Here is a 15,407-nt window from a genome sequence, read left to right as displayed (position 1 = left end):
TCGAAATCGTATTATTGGAAAATAATACCGATGAAAGATCCTTCTAATTACGACAATCCAGTCTGTATTGCATGTGGAGAGCCGGCAGGATACCGAGTAGTGAAGGAGGGGGCGACTTTTTATTGCGAGGGATGTCGACCGTCGAGAACCATTCCTATCTACTTTCACAACCTCAAGGGATACGATGGTTCTTTTATTTTGAAAGAATTACATGAAATAGATGATGGGGGTACCGGACCAGAGCCTAAAATCATAGCTAAGACGAGCAATGGTGGAATTATGGGTCTCTCGAAAACATTTATTTTTAGTGCCTCAATTGTTGTTGCCGGAGGGAAGAGGGAGATAAAGAAACGTTTCTTTTCTATAAAGTTTATGGATAGTGCTCAGTTGATGATGGGGTCGCTCGCGAAGTTGGCAAAACTGTGCCGGAGGATGGGTGGACGGTACCACTTTCGTACCCGGACATTCAAAGGGCGAAAGGTTTCTTCCCCTACGAATATTTAGACTCGGTTGACAGACTGGGAGAGGGTGAGCTCCCGGAGAGGGGGGAATTTTATAGCGAATTGACGGAAGAGGGGATTTCTGAGTCTGATTACGAACATGCATTGCGAGTATGGGGCGAAGTTGGATGTCGTACGATTAAAGATTATATGGAATTCTATTGCGAGACTGACGTTCTCCTTCTTGCAAATATATTCGAAAATTTCCGCGACACATGTTTAAAAGCATATAAGTTAGATCCGGCCCATTACATGTCAGCGCCCGGCTTGACATGGGATGCTATGTTACTTTACACGGGTAATAAATTTGGGCTCATTCAAGATGCTGAGCAGATGAATTTCGTACAGAGGGGAATTAGAGGCGGCATCAGCCAGTGTAATATTCATTACTTACAGACAAATCATCCTGCTTACGTCGCCGCCGAGGGGGCTGGTGAAGCTGGCGGGAATTACGATCCAGAGAAGCCGGTGACCGAAATAAAATATCTCGATGCAAACAATCTCTACGGCTGGGCAATGAGTCAGGCAATGCCTACGGGCGGACTTCATTGGATGACGATGGAAGAGTGGGAGGAATGGGAAGAAGGGGGCCGAGGCGGAGCCGGCGGAGCTGGCGGGGCGTGGGGACCTGGCGCCACCTTTCCACCAAGTTTTCTAGAAGTAGACTTAGAATATCCAGCCGAATTACATAAAGAACACAGCGATTTGCCATTAGCGCCGCATCACTTCGATTTTCCGGGCCAGGGCACTCGACTGATTACAAGTGTGTTGGACAGAGAGAGATACGTCTTACACTACAAGTTGCTGGAATTCTATCTTCGGATGGGAATGAGATTGAAAAAGATTTATCGGGTGCTTGCTTTCGATGAGAGGGCATGTCTCGCGAAATATATTGACTTTAACACTAAAATGAGGGCAAACGGGAAGACAGATTTCGAAAAGAATTTCTATAAGCTGATGAATAATGCAATGTTCGGTAAGACAATAGAGGATGTTCGAAAGTACAGAGACTTTAAATTTGTTTCGGACTGGAACGGTACGGATAGTGGCCGATAAAAGATTCAGAAGTATAATCCAAAGACGAAACATATAACTTTCATAACTTCCGAAGAGGATGGCGATTCCTGCGACAGTGCCCTACTGGAACTGAAAACGGATGAGCATAGATATGTAAACCAGTTTTCATTGGCGCCGCAGTACTGGAACTTTCTAAGCTGCTTATGTATGAGACGCATTACAATTACTTTCGAAAGCAGTTCCCTGGAATACGATTAGCCTACATGGATACTGACAGTTTTGTTTACAGTGTACCGATCCCGGATCCGGACGTAACTTTCAATGATATAGTCCGAGAAGATGTTGAAAAGAATGGTAATGAGTCTATATATGATACTAGTGGGATGAGTGGGCCCAACTTTCCGAAGATTAATAAAAAAGTGATAGGTAAATTTAAAGATGAGTTGAATGGTGAACCTATTCTTGATTTTGTCGGCATACGCTCGAAAGTGTATGCTTTTCGAACTCCCGTTTCCGAGACGAAAAAAAATAAAGGGGTGAAAGATGTTTGTGTTAGAAAACATTTGAACTTTGAAGACTATAAAGATCTGTTTGAAACTGGGAAGGAGCCCGAGCAGGCACAATTTGTACAGTTTGTACGGAAAAAGGCTGGAGAAATCCGTAGTGAAAAGCGTAGTAAAATTATGATGGCGCCAAATGATATCAAACGTGTGCAGTTATACAATCTGAACACGGGCGAATGGCTGGCAGAAACACGGCCGATAGGAATGACCTACGGTTACGGTTAAAATTGTAAAGACTTTAATCTACTATTTTCAACAGTGACCTGGGCATCACTAATAACATAAACGTGGGCAAATATATTATCATCGCGAGCGTCGTCGCCAACTTTTACTGAAGTGTCCATTTTTATTATCTCAAGTTGAATTCCATCCTTTGTGTTCATTACTCTTAGACCATTTCCATGAAACTCAATATCTTTAAAACTACGCAGATCGATAAACAGACAGAATTTATTCTTCAGACAATCGACTTCATCTATATCAATTTCACACCAATCTTTATCTTCAGCAAAATACCGTCGTGTTTCTTTCCAAAATTGTCTTGGTATCATCTTCTGAGCGTACACTTTATTTGCAATGCCTTCGATTGATACAGACACAGATTCAATGGATGGATTAAAGAAAAGTTCACTGTTCAGTTCTGTCTGATTCTGATTTTTAGTGAAGAGTATAGCGATACCTCTAATGCTACGTCGTGGTACATTTATATTTTCATTGATAACCGTGTCCGATTCTTTGAATGGGATCATTCTAAAATAATGTATATGCTCGTAGAGAAAACTTTTCCCACTGTTGTAATAACCAGCAGTATCTCTCGCGAGTACGGAATCAGAAATTGTTTCGTATTCCATTTGAATGTTTTTTAATTTATAATTGGCTGTAACAACCTGATTACTGACAAGTAATTGGGAGGCAGGTGCAAGCGTAATTTCCCATTCGATATGACTCCCTAACTCTTTTGGATATGCAACTCCATGACCTGTTATGAGGGGATGAGTGAGACGAATAGCATATTTTGTTTTATATGTGTCGAAAAGTAAAAGATCGTCCCATTTTGAAAGCCTGTCGGCATTTGCATCGGCCGCGCCACTTCTCAATTTTCTTAGATTTTCGTTCTGAATTCCGTACAGTGTCATGTTCGTTCTCTCCTTTTTATGTTTGAAGAGATCGCGATAACATTCAATGAGGTTATATTTATTCAAATTGAAAAGTGTCTGACCCTCAAATTTGAGTTCCATACGCTCCACCAAATTTTTTGCAACATTTTGAACTACCCGGTTATCTTCATGTCCCGTTACTTCGAGATCAAAAACCAGGTCGAAAGTATCTGGAACTAGTACTACTCCGCTTTCTAACTTTGGACATCGTATGATAAGTGTCTGGCCTGAATTTGCCTCACTTGGATTATGAGCAATCACGTGATGAGTTCTTTCTGACTTCGTTCCCTTCGGTATTCGGTTGCTGAAAGTCGGTAATAATGATCTATCGTACCCCATTTTTGTGTAATGTATATAGTAGAAGAAAAAAAGAAAATTAATCACATCTTTACGTAAATATTTCCGTCTGCCTGAAAGATAAATCGATTGCCTGTGTCGCGAATCAATCGAAGAACCCAATATTCTTGTAAATGTTGGACTTCCATTTCATCATTGTCAATCTCCTGAAAGACGTTTATGAATTCTAGTCGCTTAAAGAAGTTAGTCTTTTGACATTCTTTAATGAAAGCTAAAATGTTATGATATAGATTATCATCTTTGAGTCGAACACCTGGATTTGCTCGAAGGATATGGCGATTTACCCGCCGAAGTTTGCACCATTCCAATTCGACAGAGAAACCAAACAGGTCTTTATTTTTAGAAAGAAACTTTGCAATATTCTTTTCACCAAACATGCGCGACCATATATTAGTACATAATTTTATTTATAATGACTAATGTTAATCCAGTTAAAAATATCCATAGCTGTTCTCCAACAAATCCGACAACCGATCCTGCTGTTTTTAATAGAAAACTGACAAGGGAGCCGATTAAACCTGGTATTGCAGCAGCACTTTTTGCAGCCAAGGTTTTTAACCATTCGCCAAATTGCTTTACAATTTCTTTCGCTTTTGTATATACTTTGGGCGGACCTGAACCAGACCCGCCAGTTCCTGCTCCCGCTCCTCCTCCTCCTCTAGTCACAGCCAAGGCAATCGTTGATATTGTCATTCCAAGGGCAGTCAGTATTGCAGCGATTGTAATACCATTTCGTTTAAATAATTCTGTCAGCTTCAGCCTCAGTGACAATTCTGGATCGGAAATTACATCACGAAGAGACCTAGTCGTCGCCAGTCTTTCACGTGCCCCGCTAATCTTACCATTTTCGTATTCAATTCGATTGTCAATTTTAGCTTCTCTTGTTATGAGTTCAGCTAGTAGTTTCTCGGCTTTTTCTTTTCCTTGGGTGTGATCTTCAGGAATTTCCTTTAACTGTTTTTCAACTTCTCTTTTCTCTAGCCTTATTTTAACTTTTTCATTGTTAAGGTCGCTAATACGCATATTCGCAATCTTTAATTCATCATTAATAGCTCTATATTCTGGGTTTAGATTGTTCCATTGTTCGATTTTATTTTCAAAAGCTTGTATTTTATCTGCATTACCAGAAGCATCTTGTCGTAAGAATGTCAGTTCATCTTTGTATACACCCATGTCTTCTGGCGTCATCTTCTCAGCTGGTATTTTATCATTTTTCACATCTTCAGAATACAATGTACGACTCACATATTCGGGCTCTGCGCTAGAGCGACCTCCTAATACATCTCTCATAAATTCATGTCCTCCTTTTTCTCTCATTAATGTGGTGAGCTTATAAAATCCACCTCCTCTATCTTTAGACAGCTTGAGGTTTTTATAATACAGCTTTCCATCCCTAATCTCAGATTCCATAGCCAATACATTTAGTGCATCCGAATCAGTAATTTTATTCTCCTTTAAGAATTTATTAACCATTCTTAATTTTTATCTGCTCTAAGTTTAGTCCAAAGATCAACCTTTGGGCTAGCAAGGAAAGGATCAGCTTCTGCAAGGGCATTATCATCGTCTATAAAGAATGTTTCAGCAGTAGCGTCATCATCATTTAAATTTGCATCATCGAAATCCTGGAGTGGTATATCTTCTCCTCCTTCTGCCATATTGTCTTTCTATATTACTACAATTATTTTTTATCATCCCTTACATATACAGTAAAAATGCACATCTCAGTTGTTGAAAGCGTTGAACAATTGGCTGATTATATAGAAAGAACAAGTGCTGCATATCGACGAAGTTATAAATTAATGGGTCGAATTGATATGGCTCTTAATATTACTAAAGGAATTCTTGTAAGTTCTGCTGTCATAGCAGCAATTCCGACAGTTCCAGTTCTTTTAGCTTTAACTCCCATACCAGGTGTTATTATTGATGTAATACAAGGGAAAACGGGTGTAGCAAAGAGACGAGAGAAATATAAACATTATTATGTGCAATATAAACAGCTGCTTACACAAATACAAGAAAAAGGTGCAACAACAGAAAACGGGTCAGAACTTATTCAGGACATATTTCATCAGGCGCTAGAAATTCAAAAACAAGAAGGATTTAGTCCACCTCTGGAAAGATACCTAAGACATTATGGATTGAATGGATATGAAGTTAGATTCAGAAAAATTCTGTAGAACATGTTTCTGAAAACTGTAGACTTTCAGACCTCTGAAACCACGTGACAAGTTGCTAAGCAACTCGAAGGGTATTGCGAAAGTTCCCTACCGGAAAGCCCCTGCTGAAAAGGTATTGCGCAACAGTGTTCAAGATCGGAACGGTTACTGTATGGGAGGGACTAAAATCTCGCTCCGATAGGCGTAGGAAAAACAAATTCACACAACCAGAAAACGAGTATATACTTACATCCACCTCCAGAATGGGCACTGGAACGGTGCAGAGCTGCAGCACAGTCAGAATCTATCTAACAAATGATCCGACAGATGTACTGATAGTGGATTACCTAGTGAGTCATAGCACATTGCGCAAGTCCAGGACCTGACTCAGCGGAAAATTTCCCACTAAGTTCAGGACAATGCACTGCTGCGCCAAAATTGTTGCGCGTGAGTTCATATATAGGTCAGGGTCATACTTTAGTTACATGGATGGTTAATTTTTCCTTCACTTCCTTTAGATAAATGAATAAATGGGTGTAAAAATTTCTTATTTGTCACGGAAGGAACAAAACTTACTACTAGCGTAACTTTGTTAAATATTTGTGTTATCTTGTAAATGTAAGATTTGATGATTATTAATATGATGATATGTGTGTTATGTTTATTTACCAATGCTGTCTAAACGGCGCACTTATTTTGACCTTGTTTTTCTTCACAAATCAATTAATGCCCTTCTTGATTGCCAACCATTTTTTAATTTACACATTCCTGGGCGATCAACTAGACAGAAACGGACATTTCATGAACCTGGTGGTAGAGTTAAATTTACTAGCAATTCACTTTTTAATCGCATTCCAAAGCTATATAATAGTTTTTATCAATGTCTACCAATTTTTAACATTTCTGTTTCGAGTTTTAAAAGAAAAGCTAAAAGCATTTGCTTTTGAATTTTTACTTTGTCCTTGTTGTGCATGTCATTTGTTTTAACTTGCTTTCTTGTCCTGTAACATCATGTTATTTGTATTTTTTACTAAAATCCTCCTGTAAGTGCGGATGTATATGGTTTTTAACTGTATCATATCTGTGTTGGAGTTCGAAATAAATAAATAAATAAATGTTTTATATCAACAAAAAAGTCGCGCATGCGCAGCACGACGACCATCACCCTCTAAGTCCCCAAATTATATTAGACAACCCTAACATACCCTTGATATTTGTAAGTATCCCGTCAGTTTTCTCGTCGCCCTCCAGGTGTTTGTAAATGCAGCCTTAGTAAGCCAAAATAGTTTCTTTGTCCTATTACCGTGCATTCCGAGAAGGGTCATTGAACAAAACGTTATTTCTTGTTGCCATATCTTTGACTTGCATATGACACACGTAGATAAAAACAATGTGGTGTCAGTGTTTCTTTTTACGACTGCCCACTGAAGATAAGACCATATTTGATCACTACACCGTACAATCTAAGGGTCATGGCAAACACAGGGTCACCTTATGTTGCCTCATAAGTGTGGTGTTTAGGTCGTTGCAGAACTCGCCAGGTTACCTTACGCAGTGTTGTGTTGACCTGGACTTGCGGATATGGAGAATGTTAAAACACACGCTTCGCGTGATGATGAACTGATATTTTATGTGAATGGAAGGAAGGTAGGTTCACTTGAATCCATCAGTTTCAAAATTTGAATAAGGCCAGCACATTTCCAGGCATATTCCCTGAACTCTGTCTCACATATTGGAAAGGGATGAGAAAGTGCCACTTTCTTCCACGTTCTACCACTTTCTTACCGATGGTGAGAATCTGCTGTTATATCCACAACTACCAGGTGAGAAATTCCTGGTTCTCTCCAACACAGCTGCTGGCAGTATTCCATGGCTAGTATATAACAAGTAACGTAGATGACCTTTTTCGTGAGTAGACCAATCCACCATATTCCCCTTAGAGTACCCTTGAATTCAGTACTCAATTGCCACTGTAACATTTTGCGCAGCACTACATATTCAACATCTTTTACATATGTGGCGATCTGCGACTGATAGTACATTGCCCCATTTTCAATTATGAATGATACTTAATGTTAGTCGTTTTGCTGACAGGCCTAGCACAAGATAAGACAGGGCTCGGCTGATGATTGTTGACCTTTAAGCAGGAGGCAGCTGACCCTATTTGATAAGTAAGGTTAGCGGAACGTAAACAAATCTGACATATTTTTCTAAAACATGCCCATAAACGGATGTCCACCAGTGGAGGTCTGAACTATTGCATTAGTATACATACTTAACAATAATGCAAGCTTTGGGAACGGGTTAAATTTTCGTAAAGTGCTAATTACACACTTTTTGTTCATCAATTACCGGAGAACTCGACCAAGGAATTTCCGCGGAAATTAACATATGGCATTCAGGGGCCATAAGGAGTGATCACAGCGTTTATTTAATATGGAACGCCAAGACTGACTTAAGTGGTCAAGCATCACGTTGTCATGAGTATCATCATGTTGTGATGTGCAATCAACATGTGGTTTAAAGCATTTACAATACTTTCTAGGAATTTACAGTTGTTCTAGGCATTTAGCATGTTAATCTACCCATTCAGTATGTCGTTTTAGTCATTAAGTATGTTGAGCTAAGCATTTACCATAATGTCTCAGGCATAATATTTTGTCCTTGGCATTTTCTCTAATCGCCTCATACATGCAAAATGTTGTCTTCGACTTTCAGTATGTTGTTCTTATCATTTAATATGTTATGCTAGCCATTCATTACATTGTCCTAGGCATTAAATATGTTGTGTTGGGTATTTCCTATATTGCCCTAGGCATTCAGTATGTTTTATATACATTTAATGTTGTCAAAGGTATTTATCATATTGTCCTAGACATTTGATGTGTTGTACTAAGCATTTGCCATATTGTCTTAGGTATTTGATATATTATCCTAGGGATTAAGCATGTTGTCCCAGGCATATGTTGTTCTTGGCATTTGATGTATTGTCCTAGGCATTTAGTATAGTGTCCTAGGTATTCAGTATGTTGTGCAGGGTATTTTCAATATTGTCCTAGACATTTAATATGCCTTAGTAAACATTTACCATATTGTCTTAAGCATTTAAATTTGCCGTTCTTGGCCTTCAGTATGTTGTCCTTGTCATTCAGCATATTCCCTGGGTATTTATTTGATGATGTCCTACGCAATCAGCATGTTTTCCTTGGCAATTCTATGTTGTCCTAGGCATTCAGCATGTTGCAGATGTTGTCCCGGGCATTTAAAATGTTGTACTAGGCATTCAACATTTTGTCCTAGGCATTTGAAATATTATCCAAGGTTTTCAATATGTTGTGCTAGGCATTCTGTATGTTGTCTTACGAAATCAATATGTTGTGCTAAGCATCTACTTTATTGACCTGGGCATTTAATATGTTGTGCTTTGTATTCAGACTGTTTTCCTAAGCAAGCAATATGTTGTGCTGGGCATTTAGGTATTCAGTATGTTGTCCTACGCATTAAATATGTTGTGCCAGGCATTTATCATATTGTCTTAGGCATTTAATATATTGTCCTACGCATTTGAAATGTTTACCTTGGCATATACTTTGGTATCCTAGCCATTGATCACGTTGTCCCAGACATTCAGCATATTCTTCTGGACATTTCACATGTTCTTATAAGCTTCTAAAATACTGTAGAAGGCATATAGGTTGTATTTTAGCCTTGTCTATTTGCAATGCAAATATATCTGCATGCTTCAGTACACAAACCTGAAGCTCCATTACAGTTCATATAAAGGTAGTTTACTATTTATTTTTTAGTATTTATATCCTCTTTATATCTTAGTATTCTGTTTGACTTTCTGCAAGAGGTCATCATATCTCTTCGCCTGTCCACGGTCCCGTGGCCTGTCAAAGGGTGAGTTACTTGTTTTGGTTCTGGATTACGAGCTCCCCCTCCCCTGCAAAAAAATAAATAAATCATAACACTAATTTCCGCTGTCACGCAGCGGTCCATAAAGATTGATGCAGCACACTCCGATTTCCACTGACCTGCAGTTTGACTACGCTGCTCTAGTAATTATTTACCTGCAAGGTTAAAGGTGACGCAAGATGAAATTATTTTACGAGACAAAGTATCAGAGTGTAGGTTTGGTTTTGTTTGGCTGATTCAAGTTGTTTTTCCTGCGTGTATCAACAGCTGCGTGGCTCGGCACTTCGCTAGGCCCTTAATGTGCTGTTCGGGCTAGGCCAGGTTCTTTCTGATTAAGGTTGATTGCGCCTCGGGGACATATATTCGGACTCATAAACTTTTAACATTCTTTTTTGATTTACCACTCGTGGGGGCTCAATTTCAAGCTCTTGGAGAAACAAAAACTTTCAACGTTTGTTTATAAGTTTGCTACCTCCATGGAAACGAGCTCGAATTTACTCGTCATTTTGATGCAAATTTGCCCAACACAACGTTACGAAAACATAAGAAAACATGCTGAATGCCAAAGATAACAAGGTTAGTGCCAAGGACGACACTTTCAATTCCTTGGACAACATTTTAAATGTCCAGGACAATATTGCGAATCCCTAAGACAACGTTTTAAATGCCTTGGACAACAACATAATGAATACCTAAGACAACATGCTGAATGCCTACGACAACACATTGAATGCCTAGGACAACATATTTATTGAGTAGGACAATAAACTGAATGTCTAGGACAACATGACGACTGACTAAGGCAACATAATGAATGCCTAGGACAACATAATAAATGCCTAGGTCAACATCCTGAATGCCTATAACAACATTATCAATTCTTATGACAACATCGTAAGTGCTTTAAACAATATGTTTAATGAACATCATAACTTTTTAATACTCATGACAACATGATATTAGACGACTTAAGTCAGTCATGGCTTTCCATATTTATACGTATGGCCGTTTCAAGGACCATATAAAAGGCCATAAGTACGCTTTAACACAAGAACATGTGAAGGACGGATCTGCATAGTCTTATAAAGCATAGTCGCAAAATACCAAGGGACTACAATCAATGTTAACATGAAAATGTACTTTTTTCAACCTTGCGGGTAACGGACAAAATAGTGCAGCCAAATATTACCTTAATAACTTACCTAAGAAATAAATGTATTCTTTTCCATCTCGCTTCTGTCAATGTTTCGTGATTCATCCTCCAGTCATTCTGCTGGAAGCAATCCTCAGTGGTTCTGTTTTTCCTTATTTGTATCACATGCACAAACATTTATAAAGCACAGGATCATCTGTACAAAGATATCAATGCATTTTACAACACCAAATATCACATTGTATTCAGGTTATATTTTTCAGATTTGTTCATGAAATACTTGGTACCAGGTACCAAACTAATACCAAAATTGTCCTCTCATAAAACCTTTTACACCGTCAAGGAATACCAAATATCAAAACCGTGCCCTAAGTTAACTAACAACACTATTTCGCTGAATTTAATATATTACACTAAATTTGTCACTTTCGGTCAATATTGATGGGTAGCATGCAGGGTACGCTTAACCACTCCGGCCGCCTGGTACGATCACTAATCAATGGTTCAAGTTTACCCTAATGTTATGTGCTATAATTCGTTAATTCCTCTGACTTGGAAATCGTGTTTACCTTTTAATACTACTGATCATCGGAACAGCTTTGATGTCCTTAACATTAACACAGTAAATCTGAAAGGTGCTAAGCTGTCTTGTGGAGAGGGAGGATGCGGATCATGTACAGTGATGCTGTCAAGAGTTCATCCAGTCACTAAAGAAATAAGGTATGTGAAAGTTCTAACTGCGCCATTCGCTCTCTATGTCTTTAAACCTCATCTAGATTTTTAAAATAACGGAATAAACAATTTAAATTCTCGAGTGGCTGCACATTCTGGCCGGTATTAATGTTAACAATTATCTTTTTAGTCATGACTGCGTGTACGCATGTCTGGTGCCGATATGCTCGATCCATGGCATGGCAGTAACGACTATAGAAGGACTTGGTAGTGTACGAGACAGACTTCATCCAATACAGGTGAGAATGAATAAAAATATTAATCCTAGTCGTTGTAATATTCAGTTTACTTTCGTATAACAATAGAAAAATGTTGTTACAGCGTATAGTAGTTTTCAGAATAACCATTTTGCCTTTAACGATAGTTTGCCGATTGTCCTAACAGGACGCTAGTAGATAAAGTTATGAACTTCTGTAAATAATTGAATTCGTCGTCATGTGTTCAAAATTAAATATTCGTAGATAATCTTCGAACTTGTACGAATTTCTGATCACTATGATCTAAATTATATAAGCAGTTATATCTTCTACTTTCCAGGAAAGCCTAATCCGTTACCATGGTACCCAGTGTGGTTTTTGCACACCGGGAATGGTGATGACCATGTACACCTTACTTCGTAACAACCCAGCACCGACGAAAGAAGAAATTGAGATGTCATTGGAGGGAATGATATGTCGTTGTACTGGATATGCACCAATTCTGAATGGATTTTACAGTTTTAGTCAGGTATGACTTCATAGACCTTTCGCCATACAATGCAGTAATCCTTGTGATGCGTGGTGCATAGAGAGGAAAAAACAACGTACAACAAAAAGATTTAGAGCATATGCTTTCCGATATAGGAGACGCGTTAACTCAGAGCTGTATTTTATTGCATTGAGCGAATAACTTTTCATGTAATAAAGTATTGCGTTAATGCTTTCAGAAAGTTTTGCCGTGGTACGATTTCCTTGGTACGTTATCATCAAAGTAGTACACGTTTACAATCATGCACATTAATTGCATCAACGAGCCTATATCTTAGTGATCAACATATTAATAAACACATCTAAAATGTAAAAGTCACACAATTCTGCCCATTCAACACATATCTATATATTTATTTATATATCTAGTTATCTAATTCTATCTATCTGTCTATTTATATATCTCTCTATCTATCTTCATATATCTATTTCTATCTATCTGTCTATTTATATATCTCTCTATCTATCTTCATATATCTGTATATTACCCTATATCTAGGAGAGTAGATGTTGCAATGATTCGGCAGATCAAAGTTGCTGTAGGGGAAAGAGTTATACTGATGACAAATCTCAGGACACCAGACACAGTGTAACCGGAAACGAAGAGAATAAGTCGCCAAGCATGGCCGAGACGCAGGATCTCATATTTCCACCGGAACTTCTCGTGAGTCGAGTCTTTGGGACATTTTCGTTCATGTGTCCAAAACCGGGCATGTTTGCTGAGCCAATGTCTATCATGATTGATTTTTCTGTATTTAAGATCTTTGTTACTTTGCCTATGTTTTTGACATCTCGAGAATATTTTATCATACCTTATTTTCGGCTAGATAACTTTAGTGTTGCTATCGATATATTTAAGTAAATTTCATCCTTAGTAGTCGTTATGGGGAAATTTCGTCTTTCACATGTTTCTGAATTTCAAATGAACAAGGTGTGTACCGACAGGTCAATGTTCATAATCATGAAGTTTTTCTTCAACGTATATTTATGAGGTCGATGGATCGTATAATGCGCATTTCTGGAAGTTTTCTGTGAATGGCATTACGTGGTTTCGACCAACCAGTTTGGAAAAGCTACTGCAGCTCCGAAAAGAATACCCGGATGCAGTCATCGTTGCTGGCTACAATGACATAGGTTAGTAATAATGTAAAGATTACTTCTTTTTTATTTTTCTGAGAACTCTTGAAAAGTTCTCATATAATCTTATCTTTGAATATCATGAAAATGTACGCATCTTTCATGCAGTTTAATTTTCAGTACAGTAATAATCATCTGAAACCGTAGACGCTGCAGTATCATCAAAAGTCGCATGTTAAAAGCTTCTAATTTGCTGTAAAATGTGCTTGTTCCTCCACACTTTTAGGTCTCGATGTACTTCTTAACGACCCTGAGCACTGCAATATGATTTGCATTTCTCACGTGCAAGAAATGAACAATGTATCTAGAACAAGTGATGGTTTGACAATTGGCGGCGCTGTAACATTCAGTAGGCTAATGGAATATCTGCACGAAATAGAGCAAAGTGTCTCCCGTAAGTACGCCATACAAGAACGTGCAAAATTAGTGGGAAATGCTCATCATGGATGGCAAGGGAATAAAGATTTCGTTATTTTGACATTTAATGTTCGACATGCTTGCAACGATGGGTAGAACATCTGCGTACCCCAAGCTTATTGTACTTCCGTTTATGCAAAGATGCAGAAAGTTTTCATTCGATATCACTTTGTATGTATGTATGTATGTATGTATGTATGTATGTATGTATGTATGTATGTATGTATGTATGTATGTATGTATGTATGTATGTATGTATGTATGTATGTATCTATCTATCTATCTATCTATCTATCTATCTATCTATCCATCTATCTATCTATCTATCTATGTATCTATGTATGTATCTATGTATGTATCTATGTATGTATGGATGGATGGATGGATGGATAAATGCATGCATGCATGCATGCATGTATTTATATTTATTCAATGCAATCCACGTTTATTATGGCTGCAAATTTTCTTTTCATATTAACATTTTTAAATCGTAGAAATACTTTCAAAAACTAAATATTAGGTCATGTGTGTTCTCCCAAAGTAATTTTTGTATTTATGGTAATTTGCAATGTTACTGCAATTAATTCGTTAGTAAAATAAATACAATGAAAACATTAGCTTTTGAATACTCTGAAATTAAAGAAAAAAAACAGCCTAATGGTCCTGTTTATGAGGTTAAACACTACCAGTCATTCGTGTGCCTATGAAAACAAGATAACAATCGGTTTCATACAAACTAATAGCGGGAAAGTGTAACATTACCAATAACCATTTTACATCGTTTTTATTTTGGCTGCAGAAGAAGACAGAAGGTTGTTTAAAGCAGTCTTTGAAGTATTGAGGACTGTAGGCGGAATGCACACAAGGAATACTGCTGTACGTATGGACAAGCTTTGTAAACCTAGACACTCACAAGAAAGGTCAACGGACGGGTTGATAGAACGACAAATAGAATCATAGACTCAAAAGAAATCGAAAGGAAGTACCATTATGATACGATACGGTATATGAAACAATAACAATAGTTGCCGATATAAACCTTCCTATGCCTTAAATCCATCTGCTTTCGATTACAACAGATCCTCAAACGTGGTGGAGAATGCCAGCCACTTTGTTTGTTTACAAGAGAAAGTCGTCATGTCGACAGTTGTCGCTTGCCATGGCATACTGTCACGCCACAAGCCAATCCCCTTCGTGCAATCGTGCCGTGCTTTGCGACCCCTAAAAGTATTTGCTGGAGTTTGTGACAAATGTTTCGAGGAAGTTATTTAAAGATAGATTGCAAAGTTCAAATTCATGTAGCCTACTCACTTGTATTTCAGACTTTTGGCGGACATATCGTATCAGCCTCAAGGTTGTCTGATGTCCTACCATTGTTGATTGCTTCAAGATGTCATGTAACTATTTGCTCTCAGAATGGTAAGCAATTTTCATTGTCAAAGATCAATGCAAGCCAATGCCGTCACCTTTGAGAAATTCGAAGCCACGATTTTACAGTAAACAATATACCTATGTCTCTGTTGTTAATTATTACTATTAGAATAGGTTTCTCCG

The 15,407-nt window shown here is 38.1% G+C and overlaps 1 protein-coding gene and 1 long non-coding RNA gene across 2 annotated transcripts in view; both read left to right on the top strand.

Moving 5' to 3' along the window:
• The first annotated feature begins 11,320 nt into the window (after window positions 1-11,320).
• LOC139145410 (xanthine dehydrogenase/oxidase-like) overlaps window positions 11,321-15,407 on the top strand; it is a 23,725-nt gene continuing 19,638 nt past the window's right edge. The window contains exons 1-4 of the mRNA XM_070716561.1: window positions 11,321-11,541; window positions 11,684-11,792; window positions 12,091-12,279; window positions 12,799-13,157. Coding sequence (XP_070572662.1) covers window positions 11,321-11,541; window positions 11,684-11,792; window positions 12,091-12,279; window positions 12,799-13,157 — 878 coding nt within the window. The remainder of the gene's footprint in view (window positions 11,542-11,683; window positions 11,793-12,090; window positions 12,280-12,798; window positions 13,158-15,407) is intronic.
• LOC139140450 (uncharacterized) lies at window positions 13,219-15,274 on the top strand. The gene is made up of 4 exons (XR_011553993.1): window positions 13,219-13,433; window positions 13,663-13,830; window positions 14,653-14,729; window positions 15,176-15,274. It is a non-coding gene; the product is annotated as an uncharacterized lncRNA (long non-coding RNA).

Source organism: Ptychodera flava, chromosome 1 (assembly GCF_041260155.1).
Source record: "Ptychodera flava strain L36383 chromosome 1, AS_Pfla_20210202, whole genome shotgun sequence".
In the NCBI taxonomy this organism is placed as follows: domain Eukaryota; kingdom Metazoa; phylum Hemichordata; class Enteropneusta; family Ptychoderidae; genus Ptychodera; species Ptychodera flava.
This window is presented reverse-complemented; position numbering and strand designations above follow the sequence as displayed.